The sequence below is a fragment of the Symphalangus syndactylus genome, chromosome 23 (assembly GCF_028878055.3).
Source record: "Symphalangus syndactylus isolate Jambi chromosome 23, NHGRI_mSymSyn1-v2.1_pri, whole genome shotgun sequence".
Taxonomy (NCBI): domain Eukaryota; kingdom Metazoa; phylum Chordata; class Mammalia; order Primates; family Hylobatidae; genus Symphalangus; species Symphalangus syndactylus.
Window position 1 is genome coordinate 63,539,920 of NC_072445.2, and position 13,444 is coordinate 63,553,363.

Here is a 13,444-nt window from a genome sequence, read left to right on the forward strand (position 1 = left end):
ACCCTTAGGACATCACCAATTCTGATGCTGAACATTTCAAAGAGAGTGAGAAGGTTAGTGATATAATGCTGCAGAAACTGAAGAGCCTCCATCTTAAAAAGAAAAATTTAGATAAAGAGGTACTATATTTATTCTTCATCTAAAAATTATATTATTTTTAGTGAGAAAATAGTTAAAAGGTAGTGAAGAAGTAACTCTTAAAGTTGGAATCATTTTAAAAATTATTTTGGGTGACCAGATTAGTTTTACTGTGCCCCTCACTAAAGAGATAAAATGTTCAACATTTGACTTGTTTTATTGTTTGTCTGTATTGGAAAATCTCATTCACCCACAAAAAATTTAGTATGATAAATTTTTTCATTTTTGCACGGCACTACTGATTCCTGAAGGGTTGTTTATTTTGACTTTCCTATAGTGATTTCAAACTTCATCATTTGGAATAATAGAAACATTGAAAACAATTTTATTTCTTAGGTGGGTGAAGGGTGAGGGCAGGTTCTTCGATTGTCTTTAGTTACTCTTTTCTTTAATTTTTTTTTTTTTTGAGACAGAGTCTTGCTCTGTTGCTCAGGCTGGAGTGCAGTGGCACGTCTTGGCTCACTGCAGCCTCCGCCTCCCGGGTTCAAGCGATTCTCCTGCCTCAGCCTCCCAAGTAGCTGGGATTGCAGGTGTGTGCTGCCACGCCCAGCTAATTTTTTGTATTTTTAGTAGAGATGGGGTTTCACCATGTTGACCAGGCCGAATTTAATGAAATGCAGCCATTGAACTCCTAACCTCAGGTGATCCACCTGCCTTGGCCTCCTAAAGTGCTGGGATTAAGGGCTTGAGCCACCGCACCCGGCCCCAAGTACTCTTTTCTAGGTGTGGTAGTATAGAGATTGAAGGATAAAATGAAGAGAATTAAATAAGGAAGGTGATAACAGGATGTCAAATTGTACCATTTTGAATCTGAGAGGAATGCAGAAATGACAATTTTATCTGGCTAAAGGAATCAAAATATATTCAAACCTGGAATCTTGGATCATAACAAATTCGTTCTGTAACACTTACCTGAACTGACATGTTGCGGGTATCCTGAAGAATCTCTCTGCCTCCTAGCCAGCCTGTAGAGGACAGGACCAAAGTATGAGCACAGCCATGCAGAGAAACGGCCGGCCTCTACTCCTCTAAACAGCTTTCAAAAATAAGCCCAACTGAGGTTGTTACAAAAATACAACTTCAGGCTGGGCACAGTTGCTCATGCCTGTAATCCCAGCATTTTGGGAGGCTGAGGAAGGCGGATGGCCTGAGCCCAGGAGTTTGAGACCAGCCTGGGAAACATGGGGAAACTCCGTCTCTACAAAAAATACAAAAATTAGCCAGGCGTGGTGGCACACACCTGTGTCCCAGCTATTGCGGAGACTGAGGTGCGAGGATCACCTGAGCCCAGAAAGGTCGAAGCTGTGGTGAGGCAAGTCTCAAAACCCTGTCTCAAAACAAACAAACAAAAACAACAAAAAGCAAAAAAAAAAAATCCCCAAAATATTTCTTTCAGATATTTAAGTTCTATGGTTAATTCCTTCGGTGTAATTACTGAAGTATTGACAGGTGATATGATGTCTGCAATTTGATTCAGTGAAGGGGGATGGAGGGAAGAGGGCAGTGATTGAGGATATAATGACATTGACCATTAGCTGTTAATTATTGAAGCTGAGTGATAGTTACATGGGGTTCATTAAAGTTTTTTGTCTATTTTAAATATTGGAAAATGTTCGCAATAAAGAATAAAAAACATTTTGTGTACCACACTTCACTAATCAGTTTGAATATTGGATATTAAGATGATTATTATACTGAAGGAATAAATAAGAAATGATTATAAATTACGCCCAGATTTGGCTAATTTTTTTCTTTAAGGAAAAATTTGAATAGCCTGACTGTAACAACAATCGTATGTTAGGGTAACTCCTTGGAGACCCCAAGACCACCCTCAGGTTTGAGGATTAGCTGAAGGACTGTGAGTCGTCCTCACAGCTATGACTTACCACAGCAAAGGAGGCAATGCAAAATCAGCCAAGGGAAAGGCACAGGGGCATCGTCTAGAGGAAGCAAAACTCAGGCTTCCAAGAGTCCTCATGGAGTCACACGGGATGTGTTTCCTTCCCCCAGCAATGAGTTGCAACCACAGGTGTGGAAGTGTCATCTACCAGCGAGGCTTCTTAGAGACCCAGTGCCCCAGGTTTTCATCAGGAGCTGTTCACTAGGAGCTGCCTAGTGCGTACCAAAATTCCAGACCCCTGGAAGGAAAGTAGATGCTCAGCTTAAGTCCCATGCTTTGGGCAAGTAGGTTAAGCACCATAAGCCATTTACATCAGAGAATGGTGGAAAACTTCCTGCAGTCCAACTTTCCAAATGCCAGTCATGGGGCAGCCTTGCCAGCAGGCCTCTCTAAGCCTAGCAGTCTTGGACCTGCTGTGTGAATTATTTTCCTCACAAGAGCTTTAAAAACATATTTTTTGTATGTTTTCTGAAGACTGTTAGACTGCATGGTTTGATTATTATTTTTTTTTTTATTTTTATTTTTTTTTGGGACAGAGTCTTGCTCTGTCACCCAGGCTGGAGTGCAGTGGCGCCATCTCGGCTCACTGCAACCTCCGCCTCCCAGGTTCAAGCAATTCTCCTGCCTGAGTCTCCTGAGTGGTTGGGATTATAGGTGCCAGCCACCATGCCCGGCTAATTTTGGTATTTTTAGTAGAGACAGGGTTTCACCATGTTAATCAGGCTGGTCTTGAACTCCTGACCTCAGATGATCCACCCACCTCAGCATCCCAAAGTGCTGGGATTATAGGCGTGGGCCACTACACACGGCCCGGTTTGATTATTTTATTATAAATATTAGAGTGTAGTTGTATTTTCTCTCTAAAATACAGAATGTTTTCCTTTTCTTAGCTACTGAAATATAAAGATAGAATCACAACCTTTAGAGAGTTAATTGCTAAGGAAAAAGCATTTCAAGATCATGCTATTAAGGTGAGCTTAATATTTACTATGTACTATCTTTAACATAAAAATATACAATTTCAGATATTTATGTTCTTTCGGTAAATTTATTTATTTTTTATTTTTATTTTTTTTGAGACGGAGTCTTGCTCTGTCACCCAGGCTGGAGTGCAGTGGCGCAATCTCGGCTCACTGCAAGCTCCACCTCCCAGGTTCATGCCATTCTCCTGCCTCAGCCTCTCCGAGTAGCTGGGACTATAGGCGCCCGCCACCATGCCCGGCTAACTTTTTTTTGTATTTTTAGTAGAGTCGGGGTTTCACCGTGGTCTCGATCTCCTGACCTCGTGATCCACCCGCCTCAGCCTCCCAAAGTGCTGGGATTACAAGTGTGAGCCACCGCACCTGGCCTCTTTTGGTAAATTTGTTGAAGTCCTTCTAGTTCTAAGTTCTACACTTTTATTATTCCAGCCACTGATAATCTCTTTGATTTTTAAACTAATAAAGTATTTATTGTCAGGTATTCCAAGGAGTATGAAATGATTGAAAGTGAGAACAAATATATTTAATCTCAGGTCATAGACTGTGATTCAGATGAAGCCAAGAGTATCAGAGATGTACCTACCTTTCTGGGAGCCAAACTGGATGAGTACCACAGTCTAAATGAGGAGCTTGATTTCTTGGTAAGAAAGACCTTTGTTACCTTGATATTATTTTTATACACAACATTATTTTACTAGCAAGTTAAAGAAGTTATCATCCTTCAAAAAACTGGCTTATAAAAAGGGTCACATACTGGCATCATGGCATTATTATTTACCCACAATAATATAGAATTGAAGTTTGCATTTTGGGGTTTTGAAATTTTAAATATTGTCCTACCTCATTTCTGTTAAGATTAATCAGATTTATTTCCTTCCAAATGCAGAAATTTAGAAAGTGCTGTTTTTTCATAGTAGATGAAGTACACTAATACTGTTGCATATGCTACAGTAATAGCTGTGTACAACAACCATGGTTAAGGTGTGCTTCAGGCAATAACACTCATAATGTACTTTAGATGGTACTGTAAAGATAAAGGCAGATAAAATAGGAAAAATATGTTAGAAGAAAATGAAAATCTGATCTTAGAATCTAGACAGTTATAGAGCAATTTAGGAATTCAGTTGGATCTCACTAAAATGAAAACGACTAACATAATGAATTTTTATAGGAGTTAATTAGCTAAGTCTACCACCATATTTTTTAAATGATTAAAAAGCATTCTATACTAAATTCATTATATACAATTCATCTTTAATAGAAAAGAAAGTGTCTAATAATGTGAAGGTTCAAAGCTTTCCTCTTTTCTAATTTTTTCTTTTTCATTTAAGAAGTAATTATTGGCTGGGCGCAGTGGCTCATGCCTGTAATCCCAGCACTTTGGGAGGCTGAGGTGGGTGGATCATGAGATCAGGAGTTCAAGACCACCCTGGCCAAGATGGTGAAACCCCGTCTCTACTAAAAATACAAAAAATTAGCTGGGCACAGTGGCAGGTGCCTGTAATCCCAGCTACTTGGGAGGCTGAGGCAGGAGAATCGCTTGAACTCGGAGGGCAGAGGTTGCAGTGAGCTGAGATTGCGCCACTGCACTCCAGCCTGGGCGACAGAGTAAGACCTTGTCTCAAAACAAAACAAAACAAACAAAAAAACCCAGTAATTATTATTGACTTCCCAGAAAAGATTAAACAAGCTAATCACTAAGGAGCTAGAAAGTGAAACAAAACGTAAAACCTGCTACTAAGGAATCTAGAAAAGAAGATAAGATACATAAATAACTGTTTACCAGGAGGAAAGGGAAAGTTTTTAGAGAAGAGGTACAATGGCTGGCATCTAACAGAGTGGATACTTGTTGGAGGACTGGAAGAGATTATTTCTAAGTGCAGGTTATGACGGAGATGGCAGTTGGGTCTTAAAGACCAGTAAAATTTGGGCACAGGGAGCTAAGAGGACAGCACTCAATACATTGTGTTGTCCATTAGCAGTACCTATGCTTCAGGCCCTGGTGATACAAAGATGATGAGAGTGAACAATACTGTTCCCAGCAGTGGGAGCTGGAATGGGAACAAGGTCACAAATGGCAGAGTGTCAGACACACCTTTAAAATGCACTATAGGCTTTGGTGTACAAATCCTATCTCAGAGTATCCAAATAATTGATGGGGGAGAGTTCTTTACTGAAGAATCTAAGCTATTAAAAGCTGAAGAAAAGATAAGTTTAGAAAATTATATTTTGCACTCCTGAATAAATTAAGGAATGTAAGCAGTTATCATAATGGCTGCTAAAACCTTTAGGCTCAAGATTAATAAGGAGTTTTTAATGAATGAACCATATTGACCAATACTTGAACACACCGATGAATCTCAACCCCACTAATGGTGAGACAGGCAGACCCGTGCCCCTTGACATGGTGCAGAGGAAGCACACAACACCCTCCACAAGGCTTCTTACCAAAACTGCTGAATCCAAAAGCTAGCTTCTAGACCTAACTACCAGCAGACAGGAACTACAGTGGGTAAAGAAATGTACTCGATCACACCATAATGACAAATCCTGAATGTGGAGAACTCTAATAAATGAATAATTGGCATGAGAGAAGGGAAGGAGAGGGGAATAACTGTTATAGACTAAAGGAGGCTGGAGACTTGAAGGACAAATCAGCCAGAGGCGGTGTATGAAACTCAACCAACCACTATAAAAAGACATTTATGAGATAATAGAAAATTGAATTCAGAATATTAGATAATATTAAGAAATTATTGTTGATTTTAATAGATGTGATAGTGGTATCATTGTGTGTGTTTTTTGTTTTTGTTTTTGTTTTGTTTTTTGTTTTGTTTTGTTTTTGAGACAGAGTCTCACTCTGTCGCCCAGGCTTGCAGGGCGTGACCTCGGCTCACTGCAAGCTCCGTCTCCCAGGTTCACGCCATTCTCCTGCCTCAGCCTCCTGAGCAGCTGGGACTACAGGCGCCCGCGACCACGCCCAGCTAATTTTTGTATTTTTAGTAGAGACGGGGTCTTGCCATGTTGGCCAGGCTAGTCACGAACTCCTGAGTTCAGGTGATCCACCCGCCTCTCAAAGTTTCTGGGAAGTACTGGGATTACAGGTGTGAGCCACCATGCCCGGCCTGTTAGTATTACATTTTGAAAAGTATTTATGAGTGAATTAATATGATGACAAGATTTGCTTTAAAGTACTCCAGGAGAACAAAAAGGTGGCATAGTAGGGGGAGGGGCAGGGTTGGAGAAAGATAAAACAGTAATGGAAAATGTTGATAATTGTTGAAGTTATGTGATGGAAACATGGAGGTTCATTATGTTATTCTTTAGACTTGCGTGAAAATTTTCAAGATAAAAAGGATTTTGTTATTTTTTGGAAGTGCAGAATGTACTCCAGAAGATTCACACCTCATTCTCTAAGGAACTCTGGGCCAGCAAGGTGTGGCCACTGGAGTGCAGGGTGATGCTCAGGCTTCCCCTAGCACATCGTCGTGTGCTTCTCTCATGTCCTTCTGACCCCTTGCCTTTGGCTCCTCTTCACAGTTCTGACCCTGCCATCTGCTCCATTCACAGCCTGGCCTCCTCCATCCTGAGACAGGGTCCTTGACTTCAGCTTTGCCTTCCTGCTGGCTCGAGCATCCTGGGTGTTTAACTGTCAAGTGCAAAATGTCTCCTGGTCCAGGAAGACATTGATACAGTCAGGGATTTGATCACTGGGAACAAGGCAAAAGTCCTTTTAATGGTATTGATGTTCAGAGTTCAAATAGGCTTATAGTAAGTTCCTCCTAGATCCCATCCCAAGTAAAATAGATACCTTTTAATACAAAGAAGATATCCTCTAACCAGTATTATGGAGTAGTTAAAATTTAAAAACCAAAATCTGTCCTAAAACATACCACTTCAATATGACAATCATATATTACGTAAAACAGTTACCTAATTTATTATTTTGGTAGCCTTTAAAATTAACAGCTTGTTAAATTGTAAAGAAGTCACAAGAATAAGAAAGGAATAGGCAAAGTAGAAAATTACTGCTCTAGGAAAAATTTTCCAAGTGAGCCAAAAGAAAACAATCAAAACCCAGTATCTTGTGGTCCACTTGAATGACAAAAGGGACCCACCTGTATCTGGATTTGGCACAGTGTTACCTTGAGTATACTTTATAGTTTGCCGGCCTCTGCCACTGACCAACCTCCTAAGGAAGAGACTAGGGTCATCACTAAAACTTGGGTCACACAGGTGGGAGGGCTGTCCAGCCAGATGGAATCTTACATTCTTAGTTTACATAGATGTCAACCTTACCATCTGTTTTCTTGTTCTCTCAAGCATCCTGGCATTTTACAGTAGTCCTGCTGATACTCTGACCCTATCCCTCACCGTCCTGGTTCTGATTTTCCTAATTTCCATTCTAAAGCAAGGGTGAGAAACAATATTTGCACTACAGATCCTTGCTGAAGGATATCACATCAATCTATTTCCTGACCAGCTCTTAGCAAGAGCTTAAGAGCTCTTGTATCTCTGAAGGATTATCTTTGCAGTTCTTTTGTTCCTCTAGTAGTAATCCTCAGTTTAGAAAAAATACATTTTACATCCTGATGGAATACTTACATGCACACACACACAGCTAAAACACTGGGTTTTAAAATTCTGTTCTGTTCCATTTCATTTTTTATGTTGGTTATAAATTCATTTTACCACTTAATAAAGAGTCATAACCTGAACCATGTTCATGATCTGAAAGCTGCTGCTTGGAACATACTATCTCGGCCCTTGCAGAATTGCTTTTACTGAGTCGTGCTTTGGTGTTAGACCCTCAACAATCCTAGGAAACATCCTTCTCATTTGCTACACAGACATGGTTGTTTCACTTGGATGAGAACCTCCTTAGAGATCTTGGGCCCACTAGGACAAGCTTCTCTTTTAGAAGCAGGTATGTTTTCATCACATAAATAATGACAACCACATTTGTCATTATTTATGTAACTGACCAGATTTCCATTTCGTTCTAGCTACGAAGAAGTTTATTAGCAAATATGACACTGGAGTGTAGGTCTTAGCTATCTTCATATCTGCATGTTGTTCCTCACCTGCTCTATATATTCTGGCTTAATGTTTAGTTTCTGATTGATATTGTATTTGTTTGTTTGTTTGTTTGTTTTTTTGAGACAGAGTCTTGCTCTGTCACCCAGGCTGGAGTGCAGTGGCGTGATCTCGGCTCACTGCAACCTCCACCTCCCGGGTTCAAGTGATTCTCCTGCCTCAGCCTCCCACGTAGCTGAGAATACAGGCATGCACTACCCCACCCGGCTAATTTTTTGGTATTTTTTAGTAGAGACGGAGTTTCACCACATTAGACAGGCTAGTCTTGAACTCCTGACCTCAGGTGATTCGCCCGCATTGGCCTCCCAAAGTGCTGGGATTACAGCCGTGAGCCGTCGCTGCCAGCCAGGTTTATATTGTATGTACACAACCTCAAAACCTTTGTGTAGAGAACTGGAAACTCAATCAGCCAATCTTCTTCCCATATCTCAATCTGCAAGGCTATTAATAATGATGGCTGATTTATCCACCGTTCATGTTGAATGTTTACGTCTACTTTGACATAGTTTCCCTCTAAGTTGACACTACCAGATGTAAGACAACCCTATATGAGGAAAGTGTGTTAACGCAAGTAAAAGCCTCTTAGGAAACCTTGAATTACGACCTAGATAGAGCTACCCAGGCCAGGCCCCCTGCACCTCAAATCATGGAGGGCCTCAGTAAACCTCATAACAGGTGTGTGGTAGCAGGATAATGGCACCCCCAAAGATTCCCACACCCTAGTCCCCAGAACATGGCAGAATGGACTTTGCAGATGTGATTAAATCAAGGGCCTTGAGATTCAGGGGTACATTATCCTGGGTTGTCAGGGTGGGTCCAATCTAATCATGAGTTCTTAAAAGTAGAGGACCTTTCCTAGACATGTCAGAGGGAGATTTGACTACTAAAGAATATTCAAAGCTACAACACTTGCTGGCTCTGAAGATGAAGAGATGGGACCTAAGCCAAAGATGTGGGCAGCCTTTAGAAGCTGGAAGCTCTCCCCTAAGGCCTCCAGAAAGGAGCGCAGCCCTGTTGACACTTTGACTTTAGCCCAGTGAGACCTGTGCCAGACTTCCCACCTATAGAACTATAAGATAATCACTTTGGATTGTGTGAAGCCACTAAGTTTGTGGTAATTTGTTACAGCAGCGACAGAAAGTGAATACAAGATGTGTGACCTCAGTATTTTACTGATTTGGATTTCAGTGCCTCATAATATATTGAAGCAAGTTAATATATTATTAACTTGGAACTGCTTCCACAAATTCGGGATGCAGAGAGGACCAAACCCAGGACATCTTTGGAGGGCTCATGACTGAGCAGTGCCACCCGGACTGAATGAACCTCGTCTTGGCTTCTCTGCCTCTCACTGGCTGTAGTCTACACTGCCCAGGGAACAGCTCTCCAAAAGGACTTCCTCCTCTGCTATGTCAAATGTCTGTTGCTGTGAACATGACCCAACATGGGTGTTCAGCCTCTGCCTAACTCACCCCTGCCCTTAGAGCCTACATCTTCAAGGCAGTCAGTGAGGCCCATCACAACTTCTGTAGGTCTGTGTCTGCACTCTGTGCTGCAGTACACATGGGCAGGCCACTCAGGAAAGGAGGTGCTGAAGAGGTGGGAAAGATACTTAACATCATTAAGATACAAATTAGGCCGGGCAAGGTGGCTCACACCTGTAATCCCAGCACTTTGGGAGGCCAAGGTGGGTGGATCACCTGAGGTCAGGAATTTGAGACCAGCCTGACCAACATGGTGAAATCCCATCTCTACTAAAAAATACAAAATTAGCCGGGCGTGGTGGCACATGCCTGTAATCCCAGCTACTTGGGAGGCCAAGGCAGGAGAATCACTTGAACCTGGGAGGTGGAGGTTGCAGTGAGCTGAGATTGTGCCATTGCACTCCAGCCTGGGCAACAAGAGCGAAACTCTGTCTCAAAAAAAAAAAAAAAAAAAAAGATGCAAATTAAATCTACAAAGAATACCACTGTAACCCCTTTTAGAATGTCTAAAATTAAAAAGACTGACTATACTAAGGCTTGGAGAGAATGTGGAGCAAATGCAACTCTCATTCACTGCTGGTTGGGATGTAAAATTGTACAACCATTTTGGAAAACATTTTGGCAATGGCTTTAAAAGTTAAACACACACCTACCATTATTCTACTCCTAGTTTTTTTTGGTTATTGTTTTTAAGAGACAGGGTATCGCTCTGTCACCCAGGCTGAAGTGTAGTGGTGCAGTCTTGGCTCACTGCGGCCTCCCACCTCAGCCTTCAGAATATCTGGGACTACAGGTGCACATTACCAGCCCTAGCTAATTAAAAAAATATATTTTTTTGTAGAGCTGGAGTCTTGCTATGTTGCCTAGGCCAGTCTCAAACTCCTGAGCTCAAGCAATCCTCCCGCCTCCGTCTCCCAAAGCACTGGGATTATAGGCATGAGACACTGTGCCTGGCCTACTCCTAGATATTTACTCAAGAGAAATGAAAGCAGATGTTCATACAAATATGTATGAGGTCTTTGTAGCTTTATTTATAATAAATAGCCCAAATCAGAAAGCAACCCAAATGTCTGTCTACAGGTGAATGGGTAAATACATTGTATATATTCATTCAATGAAAATACTCCTCAGTCATAAAAAAGGGATGAACTACTGAAACACATGCAACATAGAAGAACCTCAAAATAATTATACCAAGTGAAAAGAACTAGACAAAAAAAGAGTAAATACTGTTTGGTTCCATTATATAACATTCTAGAATACACAAAGTAATCTATGATGACAGAAAGTGGATCAGTGGTTGCCTGGGACTGGCAGAGAGTGTGGGGGTCAAGGAAGGCAGATGGGCAGGAGGGAGGGATTGCTGAGTGGCAAGAGGAAACTTTGGTTGTGGAGGGTGATGGGTAGGCTCATTATCTTGATGATGGTGATGGTCATGGAGGCATATATATATATACATATATTTACCTAACCGCAGCCTGGCCAACATGGTGAAACCCTGTCTCTACTAAAACTATGAAAATTAGCCAGGCATGGTGGCATGCGCCCATAGTCCCTGCTACTAGGGAGGCTGAGGCAGGAGAATCACTTCAACCCTGGAGGCAGAAGTTGCAGTGAGCAGAGCTTGCACCACTGCACTCCAGCCTGGGTGACAAAACGATACTCCATCTCAAAAACAAAAACAAATACAAAAACAACAACAACAACAACAAAAATTTACCAAATCGTACACTTTAAATATGTGTTATTAATCGTATGTCACTTATACCCTTAAAGCAGTTAAAATTTGTACGTTAGCAGAAACTTAAAATGTTGTATTTCTTTTCATGATAATCTAAAAACCTGGCTTCTGAAGAGCAATTCTTTTATCTCTAAAATAAATATTATTCTGTAAGGAAGCTTTTGCTATTCTTTCTTTAATCTGAGGTTAGCAAATTTAAAAAAAATCAATCTGTAGACTTAAAAGGGTTATTTTGATCTTGAAAGCTATTAAAGAATTCAAAGTGTGCCATGAAATCTATAATGAAAAAGAGAAATTGAGAAGGAATTCCACATTGCTTCGGTCAAGTGTCATGAAGCAGAGTGGAACGCCCCCTCCAGGATGTAGTAAGGAGATGAGATGCAAAGAGCTTAACATTAATAGCTGAGAAATAGGGATTCTAGCATTTTCTACTTCAAAAATCTTTTAAATTATCTTCACTTTGGTTCCAACTGTTAAATTGAGGTAATAATAACTGGATTAAGTACCTTAAATAATGTATGTTGTTAGAGAAGTGGGACCACTGATTTGATAATGTCCTCATTAATTTATTCATATAAGAGAAAGAAAGTTGCTATTTCTGCTGCAAATTTGCTCTGTTATTGATTCCTCTAGGGTTCTTCACTACAGACACATAAGTATATTTAAAACATTAGGCCAGGCACGGTGGCTCACACCTGTAATCTCAGCACTTTGGGAGGCTGAGGTGGGTGGATCACCTGAGCTCAGGAGTTCAAGACCAGCCTGGCCAACATGGTGAAACCCCATCTCTACTAAAAATACAAAAATTAGCTGAGCATGGTGGCGCACACCTGTAATCCCATCTACTCAGGAGGCTGAGGCAGGAGAATTGCTTGAACCTGGGAGGTAGAGGTTGCAGTGAGCTGAGATTGTGCCACTGTTCTCCAGCCTTGGTGACAGAGAGAGACTCCATCTCAAAAATAAAATAAAAAATAAAACATTAGATGATTAAAAGTCATTTAACATTGTTATTTCATGTTTATAGTTTTTCTTCTATAATTGCTTTGAAAATTAAGGTAAATGCTAGGGGAACTTGTGAATACCATTTCCTGATAATTGATTTTAGATGTCACATAATTTTTCATTTTTAATGGCTTTCTTACAAATAAAAATTGGACCATAGGTCAGAAAATGAAATACATTAAGCTGAACCTTTTTAAAAACTTGCAGTCATTTATGCAAGGGAGAATATTTCTCAAACCTGAAAACATCAGTGCTTTACTTCATATAGAGTCAAATATGTCTATGCATTGGCTATACATGGAAAGACAATAAGGAAAATTTGGGGCTGATAAATATTTGTATGTACCAATACGTGTTCAGTTATTTGCAATGCTGTTTTGTAGTATAAAGAGAAAAGGTAAAACCCCATTATAATTTTTGTTTATCTGTTCTAAGTGCAGTCTAACCATTATCTGGTTCATAGCCTCTCATGCTTCACCTGTGGTACAACTCGGTTTAGAAGAATATTGGAATAAAGTGTTGCTCAGTTTTCTCATTTGTTCTTGGCATCCATATATAGCTTTCCTGGCAGGTTCCAGGTTAGTATGTTTACTGATATTTCTCCATAGATCACAAAATTGGGACATCTCCTAGAGTCAAAAGAAAACCACTGCAACAGACTCATTGAAGAAAATGACAAGTATCAAAGACATTTAGGCAACTTAATAAAGAAGGTACACATTTTTTTTTCTTTTGTTTTTTGAGACAAGATCTCACTCTGTCACCCAGGGTGAAGTACAGTGCAGTGCTAACTACAGCTTCAACCCCCTGGGCTCAAGCAAGCCTCCTTGCCTCAGTCTCATGAGTAGCTGGGATTATAGGCATGTGCCACCATTCCTGGCTAATTTTTAAAAATTTTTGTAGAGACGTGGTCTCACTATGTTGCATAGGCTGGTCTCAACCTCCTGGTCTCAAGCAATCCTGCCTCGGCCTCCCCAAATCCTGGGATTGCAGACCTGAGACACTGTTCCTGGCCTGGTACAAACTGTCTTACAGAAATATTTGTGCCTTTTAAAATCTATGCCAAATATTAATAGAATTTTAGAGCTAAAAAGGGTCTGTG

At 40.6% G+C, this 13,444-nt stretch overlaps 1 protein-coding gene across 1 annotated transcript in view; it reads left to right on the plus strand.

The window, feature by feature from the left end:
- The window catches only part of CAGE1 (cancer antigen 1), a 61,536-nt gene that overhangs the window by 20,943 nt on the left and 27,149 nt on the right, over positions 1–13,444 (plus strand). Inside the window, exons 7-10 of the mRNA XM_055264716.2 lie at positions 9–119; positions 2,929–3,009; positions 3,552–3,659; positions 12,951–13,055. Coding sequence (XP_055120691.2) covers positions 9–119; positions 2,929–3,009; positions 3,552–3,659; positions 12,951–13,055 — 405 coding nt within the window. The remainder of the gene's footprint in view (positions 1–8; positions 120–2,928; positions 3,010–3,551; positions 3,660–12,950; positions 13,056–13,444) is intronic.